This window comes from Chlorocebus sabaeus, chromosome 8 (genome assembly GCF_047675955.1).
Source record: "Chlorocebus sabaeus isolate Y175 chromosome 8, mChlSab1.0.hap1, whole genome shotgun sequence".
NCBI classification, from domain to species: Eukaryota; Metazoa; Chordata; class Mammalia; order Primates; family Cercopithecidae; genus Chlorocebus; species Chlorocebus sabaeus.
This window is the reverse complement of record NC_132911.1, coordinates 21,934,752-21,957,046: the sequence shown is the minus strand read 5'-3', so window position 1 is coordinate 21,957,046 and position 22,295 is coordinate 21,934,752. Positions and strand designations below refer to the sequence as shown.

Sequence of the window (22,295 nt, the reverse complement as noted above, 5' to 3'; positions counted from 1 at the left end):
TAAGCTCAAACCTTTTTTTTTCTTTTTAAGAGACAGGGTCTCCCTATGTCACCCAGACTGGGGTGCAGTGGCATGTTCATAGCTCACTGCAGCCTCCAACTCTTGGGCTCAAGTGATCCTCCCCCCCACCCTCCCAAGTAGCTAAGACTACAGGTACGTGCCACCACACCCAGTTAATTTTAATTAAAAAAATTTTTTTTAAGACTGAGGTCTCACTAAGTTGAACAGGCTAGTCTCAAACTCCTGGCCTCAAGTGATCCTCCTGTCCTAGCCTCCCAATGCGCTGAGATTAGAGGTGTGAGCCACTGTGCCCAGCCTCAAACCTTCATTAATATCAGCTCACCCAGACCCTATGTTCTAGTACCACAAACTGATCTAACAGTAAATCCTCAGGGACTTGTGTGTCCTAGAGGCAAAACTACTGACTGTTCCAGCAACTCACTCAAATTACATATGCTAGCCAATCCCTGCCCAGACTACTAACTTTATCCTAACATCACTCTGTGACTAAAAGCTCCTAAAACCCTGTATATCCTCTTTCCTAACTCCATCCTTTTGAGAGGTCCCACAGCTCTTCTGATGTATGTTACTCCTTCCTGCAGCAAGCTGTATCAGCGTAACTTATTTTTGACTACAGATGTTTTCTTGGTGGTCTTTGGTGGTGAGATTTAACAGTCCCATGGCAGGGAACTGGCAGCTGACAGTTAGGGATAGGAAGACTTTTTACCACATACTTTTTAAAATGTTATGCCATGTTACTGTACTATTTACTCAAAAAATAAATAGAATTAGACTTTAGAGATGAATATAATACTATCATAAATTAATCGACCAACAGTAGTATTACCAACATCTAATATTGCTGGAACACCCAGGAATCAGAGTGTTTTGGATATCAGCAGACAGGAAAATTCACCACCTGCTTCTACAATTCTAGAAAACCAGCCAGCAGTTAGGGGTGATAATTAGCTTCATATCTAATGTAAACAAACTTTTATTATACTGTGTATTTATACTAAAACTCAAGTTTAAAAACCCCCTATCATTAAAAATAAACTTCATATGTGGAACTATGTTTGCTAAATATGGCTCATAAAGTGCTGTAAATAAAAGATTTTCAGCTGGGCATGGTGGCTCACACCTGTAATCCCAGCACTTTGAGAGGCCAAGGTGGGCAGATCACAAGGTCAGGAGTTCGAGACCAGCCTGGCCAATATGGTGAAATTCCGTTTCTATTAAAAATATAAAACTTAGCCAGGCTTGGTAGCAGATGCCTATAGTTCCAGCTACTCGGGAGGCTAAAGCAGGAGAATCACTTGAATCCGGTTGGCGGAGGTTGCAGTGAGCCCAGATCACGCCACTATACTCCAGCCTAGGCAACTTAGCGACACTCTGTCTCAAAAAATAAATAAATAAAAATTTTCTTTTTTTATTTTTAAAGACAGGGTCTCTCTGTCACTCAGGCTGGATAGAGTGCAATGGCTTGATCATGCCTCATGGTAGCCTCGAACTCCTCAAGCAATCCTCTCACCTCAGCTTCCAGAGTAGCTGGGACTACAGACATGCACCATGACACCTGACTAATTTTTAAATTCTCTGTAGAGACAGAGTGTCACCATGTTGCCCAGGCTGGTCTCAAACTCCTGGCTTCAAGCAATTCTCCCACCTCAGCCTCCCAAAGTGCCAGGTTTACAGATGTGAGCCATTGTACCTGGACTAAAATAAAAGTTTTCATGCTATTTTTTAAAGTTTCAAAAGTTTCTGCCTGGGAGTAGTGGCTCATGCTTGTAATCTCAATGCTTCGGGGGGCCAAGGTGGGAAGATCACTTGAGGCCAGGAGTTTGAGACCAGCCTGGGCAACATAGTGAGATTCCACCTCAAAACACACACTCACACACAAAAAATTCTTTGAAATTTTCAAGCACAGAATTTACAAAAATAGAATAACAAAGTATTATCCATGTAGTATCAAGTATTGGTTGTAAACATTCTGCTAATCTTTCAAACTATCCTATCTTTATTTAAAGATTTTTCTAAATCAAAGATACTACATCCTTGAGGCAAAAGAGTTTTTTAAAAGATAAAGAGCACAAAACAAAAAACAATAACCACCACAAAAACAAAACTCTTAGAATCTCACCAGCCAAAGACAACTAATGTTAAGATACCAATGTATATCTTAGTATTTTAAATATGTAAACACATTATTTTATAATCAGTTATACTATATAATCTTCTAATGTTTTCTTAATTTAGTAGTAAACTCCACTAATGTAGTATACATATTTTCTCCCATTCTGTGGCTTGCCCTTTCATTTTCTTAAATATCTTTAGGAGAACAAAAGATTTTAATTTTTTAAAAGTCCAATTATCAGCGTTTACGGTTCATGCCTTCGATGACCTATCTAAGAAAATAGTCTACCCCAAAATCACAAAGATTTTTCCTATATTTTCTTTTAGAAATTTATAAAAACGTCACCTCCCCAAGACTATACCTCCTAATACCATTATGTTGGGGATTAGGATTTCAACATACAAATTCTGGGGTGTCACAAACATTCAGACAAATGCATTAAACAAACTCTTGTACTTCTTCTTAATACATATATCAAAGTAATGTGACATGAACTAGAATGAAAATAATCTCTGAGAGGCCACTAAAATTTAAGTCTAACCAACAATGTAGGCATAACACATGACAATATTCACATGCAAGATACTCTCTCATGAAAATGAAAGGATTTTACACAATTCTAGATAAACTACCTGTAAGTTTATCTCTTTAAACACACACACATAACCAAAACAGCATGGTACTGGTACCAAAACAGAGATATAGGCCAATGGAACAGAACAGAGTCCTCAGAAATAATACCACACATCTACAGCCATCTGATCTTTGACAAACCAGAGAGAAACAAGAAATGGGGAAAGGATTCCCTATTTAATAAATGGTGCTGGGAAAATTGGCTAGCCATAAGTAGAAAGCTGAAACTGGATCCTTTCCTTACTCCTTATACGAAAATTAATTCAAGATGGATTAGAGACTTAAATGTTAGACCTAATACCATAAAAACCCTAGAGGAAAACCTAGGTAGTACCATTCAGGACATAGGCATGGGCAAAGACTTCATGTCTAAAACACCAAAAGCAACAGCAGCAAAAGCCAAAATTGACAAATGGGATCTCATTAAACTAAAGAGCTTCTGCACAGCAAAAGAAACTACCATCAGAGTGAACAGGCAACCTACAGAATGGGAAAAAATTTTTGCAATCTACTCATCTGACAAAGGGCTAATATCCAGAACCTACAAAGAACTCAAACAAATTTATGAGAAAAAAACAAACAACCCCATCCAAAAGTGGGCAAAGGATTTGAACAGACATTTCTCAAAAGAAGACATTCATACAGCCAACAGACACATGAAAAAATGCTCATCATCACTGGCCATCAGAGAAATGCAAATCAAAACCACAATGAGATACCATCTCATACCAGTTAGAATGGCGATCATTCAAAAGTTAGGAAACAACAGGTGCTGGAGAGGATGTGGAGAAATAGGAACACTTTTACACTGTTGGTGGGATTGTAAACTAGTTCAACCATTATGGAAAACAGTATGGCGATTCCTCAAGGATCTAGTACTAGATGTACCATATGACCCAGCCATCCCATTACTGGGTATATACCCAAAGGATTATAAATTATGCTGCTATAAAGACACATGCACACGTATGTTTACTGCAGCACTATTCACAATAGCAAAGACTTGGAATCAACCCAAATGTCCATCAGTGACAGATTGGATTAAGAAAATGTGGCACATATACACCATGGAATACTATGCAGCCATAAAAAAGGATGAGTTTGTGTCCTTTGTAGGGACATGGATGCAGCTGGAAACCATCATTCTTAGCAAACTATCACAAGAACAGAAAACCAAACACCGCATGTTCTCACTCATAGGTGGGAACTGAACAATGAGATCACTTGGACTCAGGAAGGGAAACATCACACACCGGGGCCTATCATGGGGAGGGGGGAGGGGGGAGGGATTGCATTGGGAGTTATATAAGTATGATATTCAATAAAGTTTTCTAAATAGGAAAAAAATAAAAAATAAAAAAATAAACACACACACACACAACAAAGTGATAATAATGAAATGGTTATTAGTGGAAACCATGAATCCACTTTAATCTTACATACAAAATCACTCAAAAACTTCAGGACTTCAAATATTGTTAGTAACAACTAATAACACATATTTCACGCATGGATTGCACTAAAGAAAAGAAATTTGCAGCTCTATATTAAAAAGAGAATAGAGATTTAAAAAAAAATAAATCACTAAAGTGGTCTGGACACAGTGGCACGTGCCTGTAATTCCAGCTACTTGGGAGGTGAAGGTGGAGACAGAAAGATCACTTGAGCCCAGGAGTTCCAGGCTGCAGTGAGCTACGACTGCACCACTATACTCCAGCCTGGGCAACAGTGCTAGACTATGTCTCAGAAAAAAAAAAAAAATTACAAATGTATCTTTCTGGTGTCAACTTCGATATGTAAAACATATAATGACATGTGCTACTAACTCTTCTTCACCACATATAATTCTACTTATGGTTGCTGACTTCCTTAATTTGATTTAAAAGCATCAAACTTTGAAGAAATTCACTGACCACAATTAACACTCTTTTCTCAATAATAAGAGGTAGGAAAAACTATGTATAAAATCATCAACTCCTCTGGTTTCTCCAACACCAGTTGGGGAGATGTACAATTCAAATCTAATTATCCAGTGTCATCCTTTCAAACACTGAAAGGGTGTACATTACCAACTGAAAAACAAAACAATCGGTAACTGAATATATCTAAGTTTCTATAGGTAGCCTTCCTAGATATTAGTGATATATGTATGTTTTTTATTTTATTTATTTATTTATTTATTTATTGAAATGGTGTCTCGGCTCACTGCAATCTCTGCCTCCCGGGTTCAAGCAATTCTCCTGTTTCAGCCTCCCAAGTAGCTGGGATTACAGTTGAGAACCACCACGCCCAGCTAATTTTTGTATTCTTAGTAGAGATGGGGGTTTCACCATGTTGGTCAGGCTGATCTCAAACTCCTGACCTCAGGTGATCCACCCACCTCAGCCTCCCAAAGTGCTGGGATTACAGATGTGAGCCACCAAGCCCAGCTGAAATTTATTAATAGTGAAGTTCTAAAATTTGTATCAAAGAGCTAGAAGGATTCTTTGAGTAACGTTTGAAAGTGCTAGGGAAAAATACGAGGGCAGTAATTACATTCTAGTTAAATAACTAAATGTTTATCTGGTACCTACTACCTGCTCACATTGTATGGGTAATGTGTGAAATATACAAGTTTTTTTTTTGCTTTGTTTTGTTTTTTTTTTGGTGAGATGGAGATTTACTCTTGTTGCCCAGGCTGGAGTGCAATGGCACGATCTCGGCTTACCGCATCCTCCACCTCCCAGGTTCAAGCGATTCTCCTGCCTCAGCCTCCCAAGCAGCTGGGATTACAGGCATGTGCCACCATGCCTGGCTAATTTTGTATTTTTAGTAGAGACGGGGTTTCACCGTGTTGCCCAGGCTGATCTCCAACTCCTGACCTCAGGTGATCCGCCTGCCTTGGCCTCCCAAAGTGCTGAGATTACAGGCATGAGCCACTGCGCTTGGCCGAAATATACAAGTTTAACACATTTATTCTACCTTGAAGAATCATATGCTCTAGTTGAGTAGAATTCACATAAAACAAGATATAAACACAGAATAGTTAAGCAGTACATTGTATGGTTCAGACTGTAAGTATGGAAGATTATAAAGGGGGAAATCAAAGATGGCTACAGAACTCAATTAAGGGTATGAGAAAGTTGAGACCTGGGCCGGGTGCAGCGGCTCATGCCTGTAATCCCAGAACTTTGGGAGGCTGAGGCAGGTGGATCACTTGAGGCCCGGAGCAGCACCCTCGCCAGCATAGTGAAACCCTAACTCTACTAAAAAACACAAAAATTAGTCGGGCATGGTGGTACGCACCTATAGTCCCAGCTACTCCAGGGGCTGAGGCAGGAGAACTGCTTGAACCCAGGAGGTGGAGGTTGCAGTGAGCTGAGATCCACTGAATTTTTTTTTAAATTCTTAAAAATAAATAAATAAATAAATAGGTGTTTGCTATAGCAGCACTCTTGGTATCAAGATAAAGAGAAAGTATATTAAAAGGAAGAAAGGAGAAAATTTCAGATATATACATAATATATTATATATTTTTAATGAAATATTTCAATATTACAGACTATTGAGGGAGAGTAGGGAAGGAGGGAGGGAGGGAGGGAGGGAGAGGAAGGAAGAGAGGGAGGGAAGGGAAGGAAGAGAGGAAGGGAGGAAGGAAATAAATCATAGCTGAGAATCATTCTAAGCCTATGCATCCAAGAAGTCTTTCAGTGTTCCCAAATCTAGCTTTTTACCATGTGTCAGTTGCTTTCAGACTACCTGCATTTCATTAAAAATTATTTAACAAGGCTTCCAAATCAGAAGCAAAAACCTTAATCAAACCAGGTTTGCACATGATTAAAAACAATAGCCAAACTATAAAACTGAGTTTCCGGTGGAGAAAGGGGACTGGTGTAGCTATTCAGGGGAAGTAACTAAATCTTGTGGTTACTGTACTGTTGAGTACCCTTATTGTGCTGGCAATTATGCTATCTACATGTGAAATTGCATAAAGTTAAACATACATATACAGACAGGAATGCACATATAACTGGTGAAATCTGAACAAGCTCTATGGACTGTACCAACGTCCATTTCCTGGTTTTGGTATAGTACTGTGGTGGTGTAGGATACTGACACTGCAAAGAGAGGGAAGGGAGTTAGGGGAGAGGTGTATGGGACTTCCCTTTACATTTCTTTATTTACAACCTCCTGTGAATCTATAATTACCAAAATAAAAATTAAATAAATTTTGAAAAACTAAGTTCCTAAAGTACACTCAAGAAATTCTGCAGCCTTTTCAAGGTCAGATCCTGTATGCTACAATATACACCGACTACATAAACAATATGTATTTTCAGGTAAACACGAGTAAAATCTGATGTAGATCTGCATAAATGAGAAACAGCCACATAGGTGATGACCTGCGGTAAGTAGGAACATAAACCTTAAAAGTTATTGGCCTATAAGCTATTATTTTTAGATTATTGTGGTAGTCTTATCCTCATGGGACACTAGGATTTGCCTAAACAGCTATCTCTGTTCACTGCTTTCATTCCTATTTTAAGCCAGCAGGCCTGCCCTACTTTTTCAGACTCATTTCCTAATCTACTCACCTGCTTTGCCAATCATGAACAAATTAAATACTGCTAAATAAATTACATTAAATATTATTACCAAAAGTCTTATGTTGCCTTTTCAACTGTTCCTCACTAGAACAAGTGATTTTAGTTCCATGATCTGATCAGGTTCTTTGAGATTATTCCTTCTGGTCTTTGATAGTCACAGAATTCACTTTCAAAGTATTAGCTAAGAACTGGGCCTCCTGGAACCAACTAAGTAATAATCCCTACCAGTGATAGTCAACAGAAACAATAACTTCTATAGTGGCATATGTTTTTCATAAAGCAGTGCAAAATAGTTAAAAATATACAACTTGCTTCCATGGAAAAACCCACCAATTATCTTTATTACTCCAGCCATTCATTAAAATCACTCTATTTTAAACTTCAACAAAGCCTTAGGTCACAAGAAAAAAACATATGTAGGCACACACATAAAAACACAGAAGAAGTCTTACCTCTTCAGGCCACTAGTCACAGTCAGATTAAACATTAAAGGATTATCAATTTACAGATCAAAAGAACAAACATTTCACACCAGGTATTGTCTACAATTTAGTCATCTGCTCCTTTTGCAGTGGGATTAGTCATAGGTCACTACATTGTTCTAAATTTCTGTAACATTTTTGAGAGGCTATTACATGCTACACTGCATGAGTACTTTTCAAGCAGTATTTAACCTTCTAAGCATAACCAGAAATGTGCCGCATATAATAGGAACTCATCAAATATTTATGAATATATCACTTCCAAAATTCTATCTATACTAGGGGAAAGGAAAATTTCACCATTTTTCTTCTTAAGCAATTTAGGTTTAAATCCTTTCAATATCTAAGACACTAAAGTTAAAAAACAGTCATGTGCCACATAGCAATATTTCAGCCTACAAGATCATATATATGACAGAGATCCTGTAAGATTATAATGGAGCTGAAAAATTTCTGTCACCTAGTGATGTTTTCGCCTGTCTTAACATCATGGTATAAGGCACTACTACTACTCACATTTGTGGTATTGCTGGTGTAAACAAACCTATTGCAACAAATAAGTTAGTGGCTTATACATTTACTATACCACCCTTTTTATCATTACTTTAGGGTATACTTCTTCTACTTACTCAAAAAACAAAAAAAAACAAAACAAAACACAAAAAGGTAACTGTAAAACAGCCCCAGACAGGTCCTTCAGGAGGTATTCCATGAGAAGGCACTGTTGTCATAGATGACAGCCCCATGCCTGTCAATTCCTCTGAAGACCTTCCAGTGCGACAGGAGGTGGAGGTAGAGGACAGTGACATTGACATTGATAATCCTGACTCTCTGGAGGCCTCAGCTAATGTGTGTGGTGTGTATTCATTTTTTATTTATTTATTTTTTGAGACGGAGTCTGGCTCTGTCACCCAGGCTGGAGTGCAGTGGCGATGTCGGCTCACTGCAAGCTCCGCCCCCCGGGTTCACACCATTCTGCTGCCTCAGCCTCCCCAGCAGCTGGGACTACAGGCACACACCGCCACACCCAGCTAATTTTTTTTGTATTTTTAGTAGAGATGGGGTTTCACCGTGTTAGCCAGGATGGTCTTGATCTCCTGACCTCGTGATCCCCCCCGCCTCAGCCTCCCAAAGTGCTAGGATTACAGGCGTGAGCCACCGCGCCTGGTCAGTGTGTTCATTTTTAACAAAAAAGTTGTTTTTTTTTTTTTTTTTTTTTTTTTTGAGACGGAGTCTCGCTCTGTCGCCCAGGTTGGAGTGCTGTGGCCGGATCTCAGCTCACTGCAAGCTCCGCCTCCCAGGTTCACCATTCTCCTGCCTCAGCCTCCCGAGTAGCTGGGACTACAGGCGCCCGCCACGGCGCCCGGCTAGTTTTTTGTATTTTTTTAGTAGAGACGGGGTTTCACCATGCTAGCCAGGATGGTCTCGATCTCCTGACCTTGTGATCCACCCGTCTCGGCCTCCCAAAGTGCTGGGATTACAGGCTTGAGCCACCGCGCCCGGCCAAAAAAGTTTTAAAAAATAAGAAATGTTTGAAATAGTAAAAGCTTATAAGAATAAGGATATGAAAGTATGTACAGCTGTATGTGTTTGTGTTTTACGCTAAGTATGATTACGAAAGAGTTAAAAAGTTTAAAATTTTTTAAGTTTATAAAGTATAAGTTACAGTAAGCTAAGGCTAATTTACTATTGAAGAAAGGTATTTGATAAGTTTAGCATAGCCTAAAGTGTGCAGTGTTTATAAAGCCTACAGTATTGTACAGTAATGTCCTAGGCCTTCACTTTCACTCACCACACACTCCCTGACTCACCCAGAGCAATTTTCCAGTCCTGCGAGCCCTATTCATGTTAAGTGCCCTCTACAGGTGGACCATTTTTTATCTTTAATACTGTATTTTTACTATACCTTTTCTAGGTTTAGATATGTTGAGATACCCAAAGACTTACTGTTGTGTTGCAGTTGCCTACAGTATTCAGTACAGTAACATGCTGCACAGGTTTGTAGCTTAGGAACAACAGGCTATGCCATACAGCCTAGGTGTGTAACATCTAGGTTTGCAGATATATATTATATCTAGGTTTGTGTAAGTATGGTTAACTCAAACAACATGGGTTTGAACCGCACTGGTTCACTTATATGCAGATTTGTTTTCAACCAAACACAGGACGCAAAACCCAATTCTGCAAATACAGAGGGCCAACTTTTTGAATACTCAGGTTCCACAGGGTCAACTTCTAGACTTGAGTATTCAGGGATTTTGGTATATGTGGGGGTCCTGGAACTAAGCTCTCACGTATACTAAGGGCTAATTGTACACTGTATGATGTTTGCATAATGATGAAATCGCCTAAGGATGCATTTCTCAGAACTCTGAATCACTAAGCAACTATGTAAGTGGGACTATATAAAATACAATACTCTTAAATCTTCATTTCACATGTCACTTAAAGTAAAATAGATCTGCTGTCAAATCTTGCCAAGATCCAAGATTGATTTATTTTTAAAATAATAGCTAACATTTATTAACCACCCACTATGGGTACTAGGCTAAGCACTTTACATACAACATGAGACGTAATCTTTAAATTCTGAGGTAGGCACTATCTCCCATTTCACCCCTGTGGCAAGGAAAATAAATAACAAAGCTCAAAGGCCACACGGCTGGTAATCAACAGAGTCTGTACTCTTTCTTACACTGTCATCCATAAAATAAGCTTCTTATGCTTGCACATACTTATTTACTAAGCACCTAAGCATGTGTTAGGCACTGCATTCAGCATTAAGGATACACAGTGGTTGCCCTTAAACAGAGCAGTTTATTGTGAAGAAAGCACAAGAAAACATTTAAAGCGATTTGCAAAGCAATGAGATTGTTTATGGGAGCTCGTAGGAGACAGCAACTCTTATGATGATGATGATGATAATGATGATAGTGATGGCAGCAGCAGCACCTAACATAACACATACGGAGCACTCACTATGTGATTGCCACTGCAAGTTTCATTATCCCTCTTCTACAGATAAAGAAATGCAGGTAAAATAAGGGTAAGTGATTTATCCAAAGTCACGCATCACTAAAAGAATTTGAGCTGGGCATGGTGACACATGCCTGTAGTCCCAGGCATGAGGATGAGGCAAGAGGATCACTTGAGCCTGGAAGTTTGAGGCTTCAGTGAGCTATGATCGTGCCACTGCACTTCAGCTTGGTTAATAGAGCAAGACCCCATCTCCTTGGAAAAACAAAACAAAACAAAAGAAAACAAAAACCAGAATTTGAATCCAGGTATGTCTGACCGAAGCCCATGTTCTCAAACTCTCCACAGCTTCTTAGCAGAGGAGAAAAAGCTTCTCAGAAGTCCCCTTGGCTAAATCTTGAAAGATAAACAGGAGCTGGTCAAGTTGAGGGACAAGATGCTATGCAGAGCCAGGCACAGTGGCTCATGCCTGTAATCCCACCTCTTTGGGAGGCAGGAGGAACACTTGAGGCCAGGAGTTTGAGGCCAGGCTGGGCAACATAGCAAGACCCTGTCACTACAACTTAAAAGTAATAAAAATAAAACATTTAGCCAGACATGGCAGCACACACCTGTAGTCCCAGCTACTTGGAGGGATGAGGCAGGACAATCAATTGAGGCCAGGAGTTTGAGGCCACAGTGAGCATTGATCGCATTACTGCACTCCAGCCTGGACAACAGAGTGAGACCTTATCTCTAAAAATTTAATTAAAAAAAAAAAAATTATGCACAGAAGCAAAGAGCCCATTCACAGATATAAAACATTCTAGGGACAAGTATGACCTCTTATTCAAAGGACTTAGGACCAGAAGCATTTCAGATTTCAGATTGTTTCAGATTTAGGAATATTTGCATATACATAATGAGATGTATTGGGAATGGAACGCAAGTCTAAACACAAAATTCATTTATGTTTCATATACACCGAATGTGAAGGTAATTTTATAAATATTTTTAATAATTTTGTGCACAAAACCAATTTGTGTACACTGAATGATCAGAAAGCAAATGTGTCACTATCCCAGCCACCTATGTGGTCAATCTGTGGTTGCCTGGACATCATCATTATGCTGTGCATGGAAAAGATATATCACAACCGAAGGCGGCTGGGAGGGTCTTTTTTCCTCGAGGACACTGAAAAGACTTTGGGTTATGGCCCCAGGTTTTGATTACAACCCATCACATGAGGTCAGGAAAGAAAGTATCCACTTGTGATGTCATCTGGCACTCAAAAGAGCTTCAGATTTTGGAGAATTTCAGATTTTGGATTAGGAACACTCAACCTGTAGTATTAAAGTAGGCTGGGGGACGGACACAGTGGCTCAGGCCTGTAATCCCAGCACTTTGGGAGGCCAAGGAGAGCGCATCACCTGAAGTCAGGAGTTTGAGACCAGCCTGGCCAACATGGTCTCTACTAAACCCCATCTCTACTAAAAATACAAAAAAAAAAAAAATTAGCCAGGCGTGGTGGCGCACACCTGTAATCCCAGCTACTCAGGACGCTGAGGCAGGATAATCGCTTGAACCCGGGAGGCAGAAGTTGCAGTGAGCCGAGACTGCGCCACTGCATTCCAGCCTGGGCAACAGCAAGACTCTGTCTCAAGAAAAAAAATAGTCATCAAAATAGTGTTGCTGTCCCCTTAATGAAATTGATGTCAACTGCAGTTTTCAACTATCCCTCTTCTTCCTTTTCTTCATTTTACGTCTTTCAATTCTCTGGCCCTTCTAGTTTGCCCATCTTCTCTCTACTCCTTAGTTAAGTACCTTTTCTTTCTCCATACTGACTTCTGTATGTTTTTCCAACCCCCATCATGTAGCTGAAACAACTACTGTTTATGCTAAACAAGTTGCCTCCACTTCATGTCAGCTATAATATTCTTTAAGGCTCGTTTTGTTCTTTTCAGCTTTCCCCCATTAAGACACTACTGAATCCTCAAATATGATGACAACCTTTCCTAAACCTAGCTGTAGCTGTTTTGAAGCATTTCTTTCTTTTTTTTTTTTTTTTTTTTTTTTTTTGAGATGGGGTCTCAATCACCCAGGCTGGAGTGTGGCGCTATCTTGGCCCACTACAACCTCCGCCTCCTGGCTCAGGTGATCCTCCCACCTCAGCCTACCGAGTAGCTGGGTTCACAGGTGCAGGCCACCACACCCAGCTACTTTTTTGTATTTTTTGTAGACATGGGGTTTCACCATGTTGCCAGGCTAGTCTCGAATTCCTGAGCTCAAGCGATCCAGCCGCCTTGGCCTCCCAAAATACTGGGATTACACGCATGAACCACTGCACCCAGCTGAGCCATTTCTTAATTGTACTTTTTTCTCTCTAATTTTTTTTTCTTTTTTAAATAGAGATAGGTGCTCGCTCTGTCACCCAAGCTGGAGTACAGTGGTGCAATCATAGTTCACTGAAGCCTTGGAACTCCTGGGCTTAAGTGATCCTCTCGCTTCAGCCTCCCAAGCAGCTGGGACTACAGGTGACAGCCACCACGCCTGGCTCTCCCCAACTTTACATTTTGAAAAACTGAAATCTATTTAAAAAGTGAAAGAATCATAAAATGAACACATATATGCTCTTACCTAGATTCACCATAGTAAATGTTTTGCCACTTTTGCTTTTCTTCTCTACAAATGATTTTTTTAAAACAATTTAAAAGCAAACTGCAAACATCACGTTATTTCAACATAAATACTTCATCAGGTACTGCCTAAAAGTAAGCTCATTCTCCTATATAACCATAATACCATATCGTCACATTCAAGTCATTTAACAATGATATAGGCCAGGCGCAGTGGCTGACACCTGTAAACCCAGTACTTTGGGAGGCTGAGGCGGGCAGATCACCTGAGGTCAGGAGTTCGAGACCAGCCTGACCAATATGGAGAAACCTCGTCTCTACTAAAAATACAAAATTAGCCAGGCATGGTGGTGCATGCCTGGAATCCCCGCTACTCAGGAGGCTGAGGCAGGAGAATCTCTTGAATCCGGGAGGCAGAGGTTGCAGTGAGTTGTACTCCAGCCTGGGCAACAACAGCGAAACTCCATCTCAAAAAAAAAAAAAACAAAAAACCAATGATATAATACCATCTAATATATACTCCGTACATATTCAAATTTTCCCAGTTATCCCCAAAATGTCCTCTACAGTTTTTATTTTCTTAATCCAGGCTTGACACTGTCATTTCTCTTTCAACTTCTTTCATCTAGAATAGTCTTCCTGCCCTTTTTGTTTTGTTTCGTTTTTCATCACTTTGAAATTTTTAGAGTTCAGGCCAACTGTCCTATAGAAAGCCCCACAAACAGCCGGGCGCAGTGGCTCACGCCTGTAATCCCAGCACTTTGGGAGGCCGAGGCGGGCGGATCACAAAGTCATGAGATCGAGACCACGGTGAAACCCCGTCTCTACTAAAAATACAAAAAATTAGCCGGGCGCAGTGGCGGGCACCTGTAGTCCCAGCTACTCAGGAGGCTGAGGCAGGAGAATGGCGTGAACCCGGGAGGTGGAGCTTGCAGTGAGCCGAGATCACAACACTGCACTCCAGCCTAGGGGACAGAGCGAGACACGTCTCAAAAAAAAAAAAAAAAAAAAAGCCCCACAAACTGGATTTGTCTGACTACTATAACTAGGTTCAGCTTAAACTAAACACTTTCAGCAAGAATGTTACATAGGCAATTATTGAATGAATTCTTCAAATATTTCTCAGTGTTTGTTCATTTAGAATTTCAGTCTCTTGGGCTGACATTGTCTAGACGTTGCAAAAAAACCTTCATTAACTGTTACCAATTAGTAAATCTAATCATGATAATCAAAGAAATACATTGTCTTGTCTAGCCATCCAGTATATCTTTCTGTGCCCAATTTAAAGATCCTGGTTACCAAGTTAAACCCTCTTCTAACAACAAATGAAGACTTAAGAAACTAAAAGACTTCAGGATAATCTAATGTGCCAATAAAACAAAACTGAATATGGGGAACTAAAAGTTCTTTCTACATTCATCTGGATAACTAGATAGAATATAAAGATAACTAAGAAAGATACCACTTAGGTTAGGTTGAAAGTTTTAGGTCTCAGTTTTGAAATTTAAAAGGCTGCTAAATTTTAACATTAAAACTATAAAAGGCAGGGCGCAGTGGCTCACACCTGTAATCCCAGCACTTTGGGAGACCAAGGCAAGAGGATCACTTGAGCCCAGGAGTTCAAGACCAGCCTCAAAAACATGGCGAAACTCCGTCTCTATAAAAAATACAAAAATTAGGTCAGGCGCGGTGGCTCATGCCTGTAGTCCCAGCTACTCGGGAGGCTAAGGCAAGAGAATGGCGTGAACCCGGAAGGCAGAGTTTGCGGTGAGCCAAGATTGCGCCACTGCACTCCAGCCTGGGCGACAGAGCAAAACTCTGTCTCAAAAAAAAGAAAAAAAAAAAATTAGCCCGGCACGGTGGTGTATGCCTGTGGTTCCAACTACTTAGGAAGCTGAGGTGGATCACCTGAGCCCAGGAAGCCGAAGCTGCAGTGAGCTGTGATTGCGCCACTGTACTCCAGCCTGGGCAACAGAGCGAGACCCTGTCCCCTACCAAAAAAAACTATAAAGGAGCATTATAGTCTAGTAATGATTGCACCCAATGATGGTAATGATTATAAGACATCCCTTTATTCCCATTAGTCATTTAGCAATTAAGTAGCAGCCAAAGCTCCAAAATGACTACAAATCCCAGAATTAACTGAATAATTTTGTCTCTAATAGACGTATGTCTAAAAATCAGCCTTTTTTTTTGAGACCTGCTCTGTCACCCAGACTGGAGTGCAGTGGCGCAATCTCGGCTTACCACAACTTCCGCCTCCCAGATTCAAGCAATTCTCCTGCCTCAGCCTCCCGAGTAGCTGGGACTACAGGTGTGCACCACCATGCCTAGCTAATTTTTGTATTTTTAATAGAGACTGGGTTTCGCCATGTTGGCCAGGCTGGTCTCCAACTCCTGACCTCAGGTGATCCACTCACTTTGGTTTCCCAAAGTGCTGGGATTATAGGCGTGAGTCACCATATCTGTCCTAAAAATTAGCTTTTTCCAAAAATGTTTAGGAAAAGGTCTTTAATTAATTATTCCACTTTAAGTAATGAGTCCTTGGCATTTTTCTCTCAAAGAATCCCTTTTGTTTTTCACTTTACAGTAAGACGTGATTTACAAATATTTGTTACTTTACAAATATGATATTTGAAGCCAGAATAATGGTTACAAGTGTCATGTTTTCCCCACTGTTGCCCATTTAGGGATGGAAAGCAGTGACTGAACATGAACTCATGCTTGCTTCTGGGGTTCTGGTAATTTATTTATTTTGGTTGAGCAGTTACATGGGTACATGGGAGCTAAATTTGTAACAACTCACTAAGCTGTACATTTGTAATTTGTACATTTTCCCGTATATACTTCAGTAAAAGTTATGGTGTGCTAAAAATGACATAAGGCAAAAAAAATTTTTAATCCCATTTTAAAATGCAATAAAAGAGAGAAAGCTTAATTATCAAATGTCAGACCATAAATAAAGCTTTGATCACAACCAATAACATGTAGGTAAGGAAGAATACTTTATCCTTGCTCAAAAAAATAAAAACAAAAATTAAGCGTTTAAATTAAAATGCCCTTTCAGAGGTTCCAGATTTCTACTCAGATGTATGAATCTCAATTAGTACTGATTTTGAAAGTTTCAAAAGTTTGTCAGCCTGTTAATTAAAATGGTAAACGAAGCATAAATTAAACAAATACTGTTGACAAATCCAGGAGATATCAACTTTAAAACATATTCACATTGAACATTTATACTTGAAAATGTTTCTTCTGGGTTGGTATTGTATCAAGTGATTGATGTGTGCCCCACTGAAAATATAAAGAACCAAAATATTAATATAAGCACTTTGAAACCATTTCTGTGCTGATTGAAACCACTATGGAAATACTTAGGTAAAATGACAATATTTATGTTAAAATAGTATGAAATATTTGCATAACAAAAGCTTTAATATGTGTGATCCATTTTCCTTTGAATTCAAAATATACCTGCAGATGGAAATACACAAAGGTATTAAAAGCAGTTATTTCTGCTGGGAAGGAATATGAAGTCTTTCTTCTCTTACCTCTCTGATTTTCAAATTCTATAAGTAGCAGGATTAAGCTTATATTTAAGAGAAAAAAACTTTAAACCCTTGGTAAATCCATTATCGATATAAAAAAGGGAGAATGGGGCGAGAGCTGTGGAAAGAAATGAAGTATAGGTACCAGAGACTAAAATCGGGTTGAGGGTATATTTGTGGAAATAGTAATTTCTGTCCACACTAATATTAAAATATTTTAAGAAAGCCATAAGCACAATATTCCCAGTGCCATGATATTAAAGAAACAGTAGCCTCCCATGTGTGGTAAAAATGGTACAGTACTCTGTAAATACCCAATATATGTAAATTGTAAGAGAAAGGGAGAAATGTATCAGCACCTTACTGAAAAGAAATCTGACTTTTCTGTTAAACCCCATCTGGCCATCAAATAACAAAATAAGACAATGGATTCTCTCTATTTGTCATGTAATTCCTACTGAAATTTCCTTGTTGCTTCTGAAAAGATTCATTCCAGGGAAATAAACTGCTTTTATAAAAATCACTGTCAAAGAAAAAACATGTCCTTAAACAGGAAAAGAAACTTGGAAACAAGAAAAAAAAAAAAAAAAAAAAAAAGCAGAAAGAATATCACAATTTAATCATTTGAGTTCCTAGTTCTCTGGTTCAGATACCAGTAGTGGTGCCCCAGTGCATACATACTGCTTTAGAGGCTCACAGAAATGCTACTTTTAAAGCAAAGAAGAAATGAATGAGCAACCTACTAGGGTACATTGCAGATGGCACTCAATAAACATTTAATGAATGAGTAAAATCATAAGAATGTTTAGACATAAAATAAACACCTTCAACAGATAGAGAAGAAATCTGCTGCCTGGGAAGTACCAGACAGAACTGTGCTGGTCTCTTCACATTGTTACGGATGAGATTTCACCCACATATCGGTTATGTTCTAGAACAGGTATTCTCCTGACTAGGAACAGTTTCGTAGCTTATAATTTCATATACTTTCTAATTCTGATATTTTCAAACGTTAATGATACCTCTACTAACCAGTTCTGTAGTAAGCAATCTATTACCAACCTATTATCATGTTTCAAAGTACTACCTTAACTTGACCTTTTCACATCCTTTATGTCACTTGCATGACCTAGGCTTGACAGGGAAGGTATTATTAACCCTATTTTACAGATGATATTTTTTTGGTTTGAGACTGAGTTTCATTCTTGTCGCCCAGGCTAGAGTACAGTAGCACGATCTTGGCTCACTATAACTTCCGCCTCCCGGGTTCAAGCGATGCTCCTGCCTCAGCCTCCCAAGTAGCTGGCATTACAGGTGTGAGCCACCACGCCCAGCCACATCCTTCAATTTAAGAAAGCTGCTGTTTAAAGGACATCTAAAATACAAACCACTCCCACTCTTCTCCAAATTTTGCTCAAACAGAACAATTAGGTACACTTTAAAGTTAACAGGAAATGACAGAACCAAAAATAACTGGGGTGTGGTATCACTTCTGAAAAAGCTTTAAGCTGTGAATAAATACAGACAGCCCTGGCTAAACAAGATAGCATCAGACCAAGGTTCAGTACCCGATACAATGGACCTTCGCTATGCACACAGTGACATCTCATTTTCTTCAACTATTTCAAACTCTGGAAAACCCTGAAAAAAGCAACATAAGTCACCATGAAGCCACAAATGCTGTGGTCAAGCTCTTATGCTAAGTTTTTATATAGGAGAGAAATCCATACATTCTAAGGACCTGAAATTACTTCTATTTCATTTAAGAGTAGTCTTTAAAGTACACAATAAGGCCAGGCACGATGGCTCACACCTATAATCCCAGCACTGTGGGAAGCCGAGGCAGGTGGATTACTGGAGGTCGGGAGTTTGAGACCAGCCTGACCAACATAGAGAAACCCTATCTCTACTAAAAATACAAAATGAGTCAGGTGTGGTGGTGCATGCCTGTAATCCTAGCTACTCGGGAGGCTGAGGCAGGAGAATAGCTTAAACCTGGAAAGTGGAGGTTGCAGTGAGCCGAGATCGTGCCATTGCACTCCAGCCTGGGCAATAAGAACTAAACTCCATCTCAAAAAAAAATAAAAAATAAAAAAAATTTTTTAAAAAAGTACACAATATGTGCTAATTAATTTTGGTAAAGAATAAATTTGCATCCTGCAGGATATGATGACAGGGTTTATTTAACCATAAGCATGCCTAGCAATAAACCAGCCCCTGCTTTTTTTTTTTTTTTTTTTTGAGATGGAGTCTCGCTCTGTTGCCCAGGCTGGAGTGCAGTGGCCCAGTCTTGGCTCACTGCCAGCTCCGCCTCCTGGGTTCACGCCATTCTCCTGCCTTAGCCTCCCAAACAGCTGGGACAACAGGCGCCCACCACCACGCCCGGCTAATTTTTTGTATTTTCAGTAGAGATTGGGTTTCACCGTGTTAGCCAGGATGGTCTCGATCTCCTGACCTCGTGATCCACTCGCCTGGCCTCCCAAAGTGCTGGGATTACAGGCGTGAGCCACCACGCCCGGCCTTTTTTTTTTTTTTTTTAGAGAGAGTCTCATTCTGTCACCCAGACAGGAATGCAGTAGCACCATTTTGGCTCACTGCAACCTCCGCCTCCCGGGTTCAAGCAATTCTGTTGCCTCAGCCTCCCAAGTATCTGGGATTACAGGTGCCTGCCACCATGCCTAGCTAATTTTTGTATGTTTAGTAGAGATGGAGTTTTGCCATGTTGGCCAGGCTGGTTTCGAACTCCTGACCTCACTGATCTGCCCATACGGGCCTCCCAAAGTGCTGGAGTTACAGGCATGAGCCACCATGCCTGCTCCCAACCCCTGCATTTTAACTGTTTTATTTTATTACATTTTATTTTACTATATTTATTACTATATTTAAGGGTCATTTAAATTAATTTTCTTTTGATCTTATGACATGTTATGGTGGAAATTACATGGTGCAATGGTGATTAGATTGTGAGATTCCTGAGGGCTGCACTAAGCTTCACTAAGATCCTATTTATTCTGACTTGACCCACAGTTCTGGTTTATCTGGTTTCCCTGCCTACTTCAGCTTAGACGAAGCAGATTAGAAAGCAGTAAGGGCACATTTTGACAGAAAACAGTACTGAAGAGAGAAACTAAAAGCAGACAAAACACTGAATTGGTATAGCAGTGAGGAGTCATTTTAGTACAGGACAAAACTGCCAACACCTTTATACAGCAGAACGCACCAGCCATATTAACAGCACAGTACAGAAATTAATGTACATAGTGATGACCTTGATTCCTCAAAAAAGGTTATGTTTAGTACACTCTGAATCTTAAGAGAAGCCTATACTTCTTATAGGCTATACACTATGAATATGAAGACTTACATTTACATGGTCAAAATAATTTAGCTGTTCAGGGGATGTCAGTTAGATGAACAATTCAGTTGTATCTCTAACGACAGTAGATAAATCCTAAGTAGATAAATCTCAAAAAATCCCATTATAATTATGTAGTATAGATAATTAACATTTATGAGGCTGATTTGGGAAGATGGGGGAAAAAATCTAAGTTATACACTAAAATTCTTCCCCCTCCCTGAACATGCAATAAGGCGTTTCACCTTTTAAAAATGTATTCCCATCACCAATATTAGTTGCCTTTCTCTAATACCAAAATGAAAAAGAAGAAAATTATCTTAATAATTTTCCCCACTGTCAGGCTAACCCCTGCATCCAGACGCCACTAACATAGCTGGTCTAAGTCTATTCTCTTCTTACTCTTACAAAATAGCGCTTTCAAACCGATTGTTAATCTCAGAGAGAAGGGTTGTGCCTAAGTCTTACAGCTGAATAAAAGCAGCATGTAAATGAGTGGTTATGTTTAATCCATCTTCTTAGTTCAAAGGCAGAAACAACTGTAACCTAAAACCCTGCAAGATTTAGAAAGCAAGGAGCCCTTTACATTTTGTTCTTATAACAACAAGAGAAATCTAATGCAGGTACACATTCGAATCAGAAAACATCATTCTCCAAGCCTTCATAACCAAAGGCAAAATAAAATACCATTACCATGCCAAGAGCTCCGTAAACTTATTTTAAACATCATATAACGGATGTATCTGACTTCCCCATACTAAGTTTATTTCAGTAATAGCAGTGACTTGCAATGATCTAGAGAAAGTGGGTCAAAAGGCACATAGTATACGTCCTAAAAAAAAGGGTGGGGGGTGGGTGTCAATAAAGATCTCATCTTAAATATCTCACTTGGAAGAGTCGACTCAATTCCCTGCCCACACCACTCCTGATGGCTTCCCCAGAGTCGTTTCTTAAAGAGAAAAAAAGACGGGGTTCTGGGCCCTTTGGGGGTGGTGGGAGAAGTCCCCACTGCACCCTGAACCCTTCGGGAGGGAACCTGGCAATGTGCAGCAGAAAACGCCGGGTCCGGGGGGCTGCTCTCGGAGGCTGCCGCCCGGCCCGGTCTACACCCCTCCGAACCCTCCTAGGGTGGGTGCAGCCCTGCCCCAGCCTCCCTCCGCCCCGAGCCGCCGCCCAGCCGAGGGCCGTTTCCCGCGGGTCCCCGAGGAAGGCCCGGCCCGCCAGGCACCTTTGATGACGCGGTCGGTGGTGGAGAGGTGCAAGCGCCTCCCGGACATGGTCCCCTCGGCCTCCTCCAGGCTCCAGGAGCCCGCCCGACGTGCGCCTCCGCCGCGGCTGCCGCCTTCTCCTCGGGCGGCCTCAGCTGCCCGGAGCCGTCAGCCAGCCGTGCCCGACCCTGGCTCCTCAGCGCTGCCCGAGGACCAGAAGGGCGCGGCCGCCGCAGCGCCGGCCTCCGACGCCACTGACAGGACGCAGGCCCACCGGCCGCTCTCTTGGGAGGCGCCAGCGGCTAAGGCGGGGAACACAGCTTCGGCAGCGACCGCGACCGCTGCTAAGGGTGGCGACCGGAGCGGCCGCGGCTGCTCGCGGCCCGGGCCCTCGTGCGCGCAAGCGCGCCCCCGCGCGCAGCTCTCACAACTTCCCAGCGGCCCCGCGCGCCGCCGTCGGCGCGCCGAGGCCCCACGCGCGGCCCCGCTGTCCAAGCCGACCCGGCCCGGCCTCCCGCCCAGAGCACCGCCCTCCCCACGCTTCCGCCTTCCCGGGAGGCCGTAGGCCTCGGCGCACGCTCTTTTCTCGGCTCCTGGGGCTCCGGGTCCCTGCTCCTAACAGCCCATTTTCGCTTCTCCTCAGCCAGCCCTCCTCGCAGCCGGTCCCTTCTCTCCTGCCCGCCCCTGCCCAGGCCGGGAACACCTGAAACCCGCCCGCGTGGCCAGCGCGGGAGGCCGGCCCGGCCGCAGCCATTTTG

The 22,295-nt window shown here is 41.1% G+C and overlaps 1 protein-coding gene across 3 annotated transcripts in view; it reads right to left on the bottom strand.

The window, feature by feature from the left end:
* The window catches only part of PPP3CC (protein phosphatase 3 catalytic subunit gamma), a 101,700-nt gene extending 79,711 nt beyond the window's left edge, over positions 1–21,989 (bottom strand). The window contains exon 1 of one of the 3 annotated variants that reach the window (XM_037983685.2): positions 21,558–21,989. In XM_037983685.2, the coding sequence (XP_037839613.1) occupies positions 21,558–21,606 (49 nt within the window). In that variant the 5' untranslated portion in view covers positions 21,607–21,989. The remainder of the gene's footprint in view (positions 1–21,557) is intronic. The other 2 variants (XM_037983683.2, XM_037983684.2) reach the window with 2 other exon arrangements.
* Between the last annotated feature and the right edge of the window lie 306 nt (positions 21,990–22,295).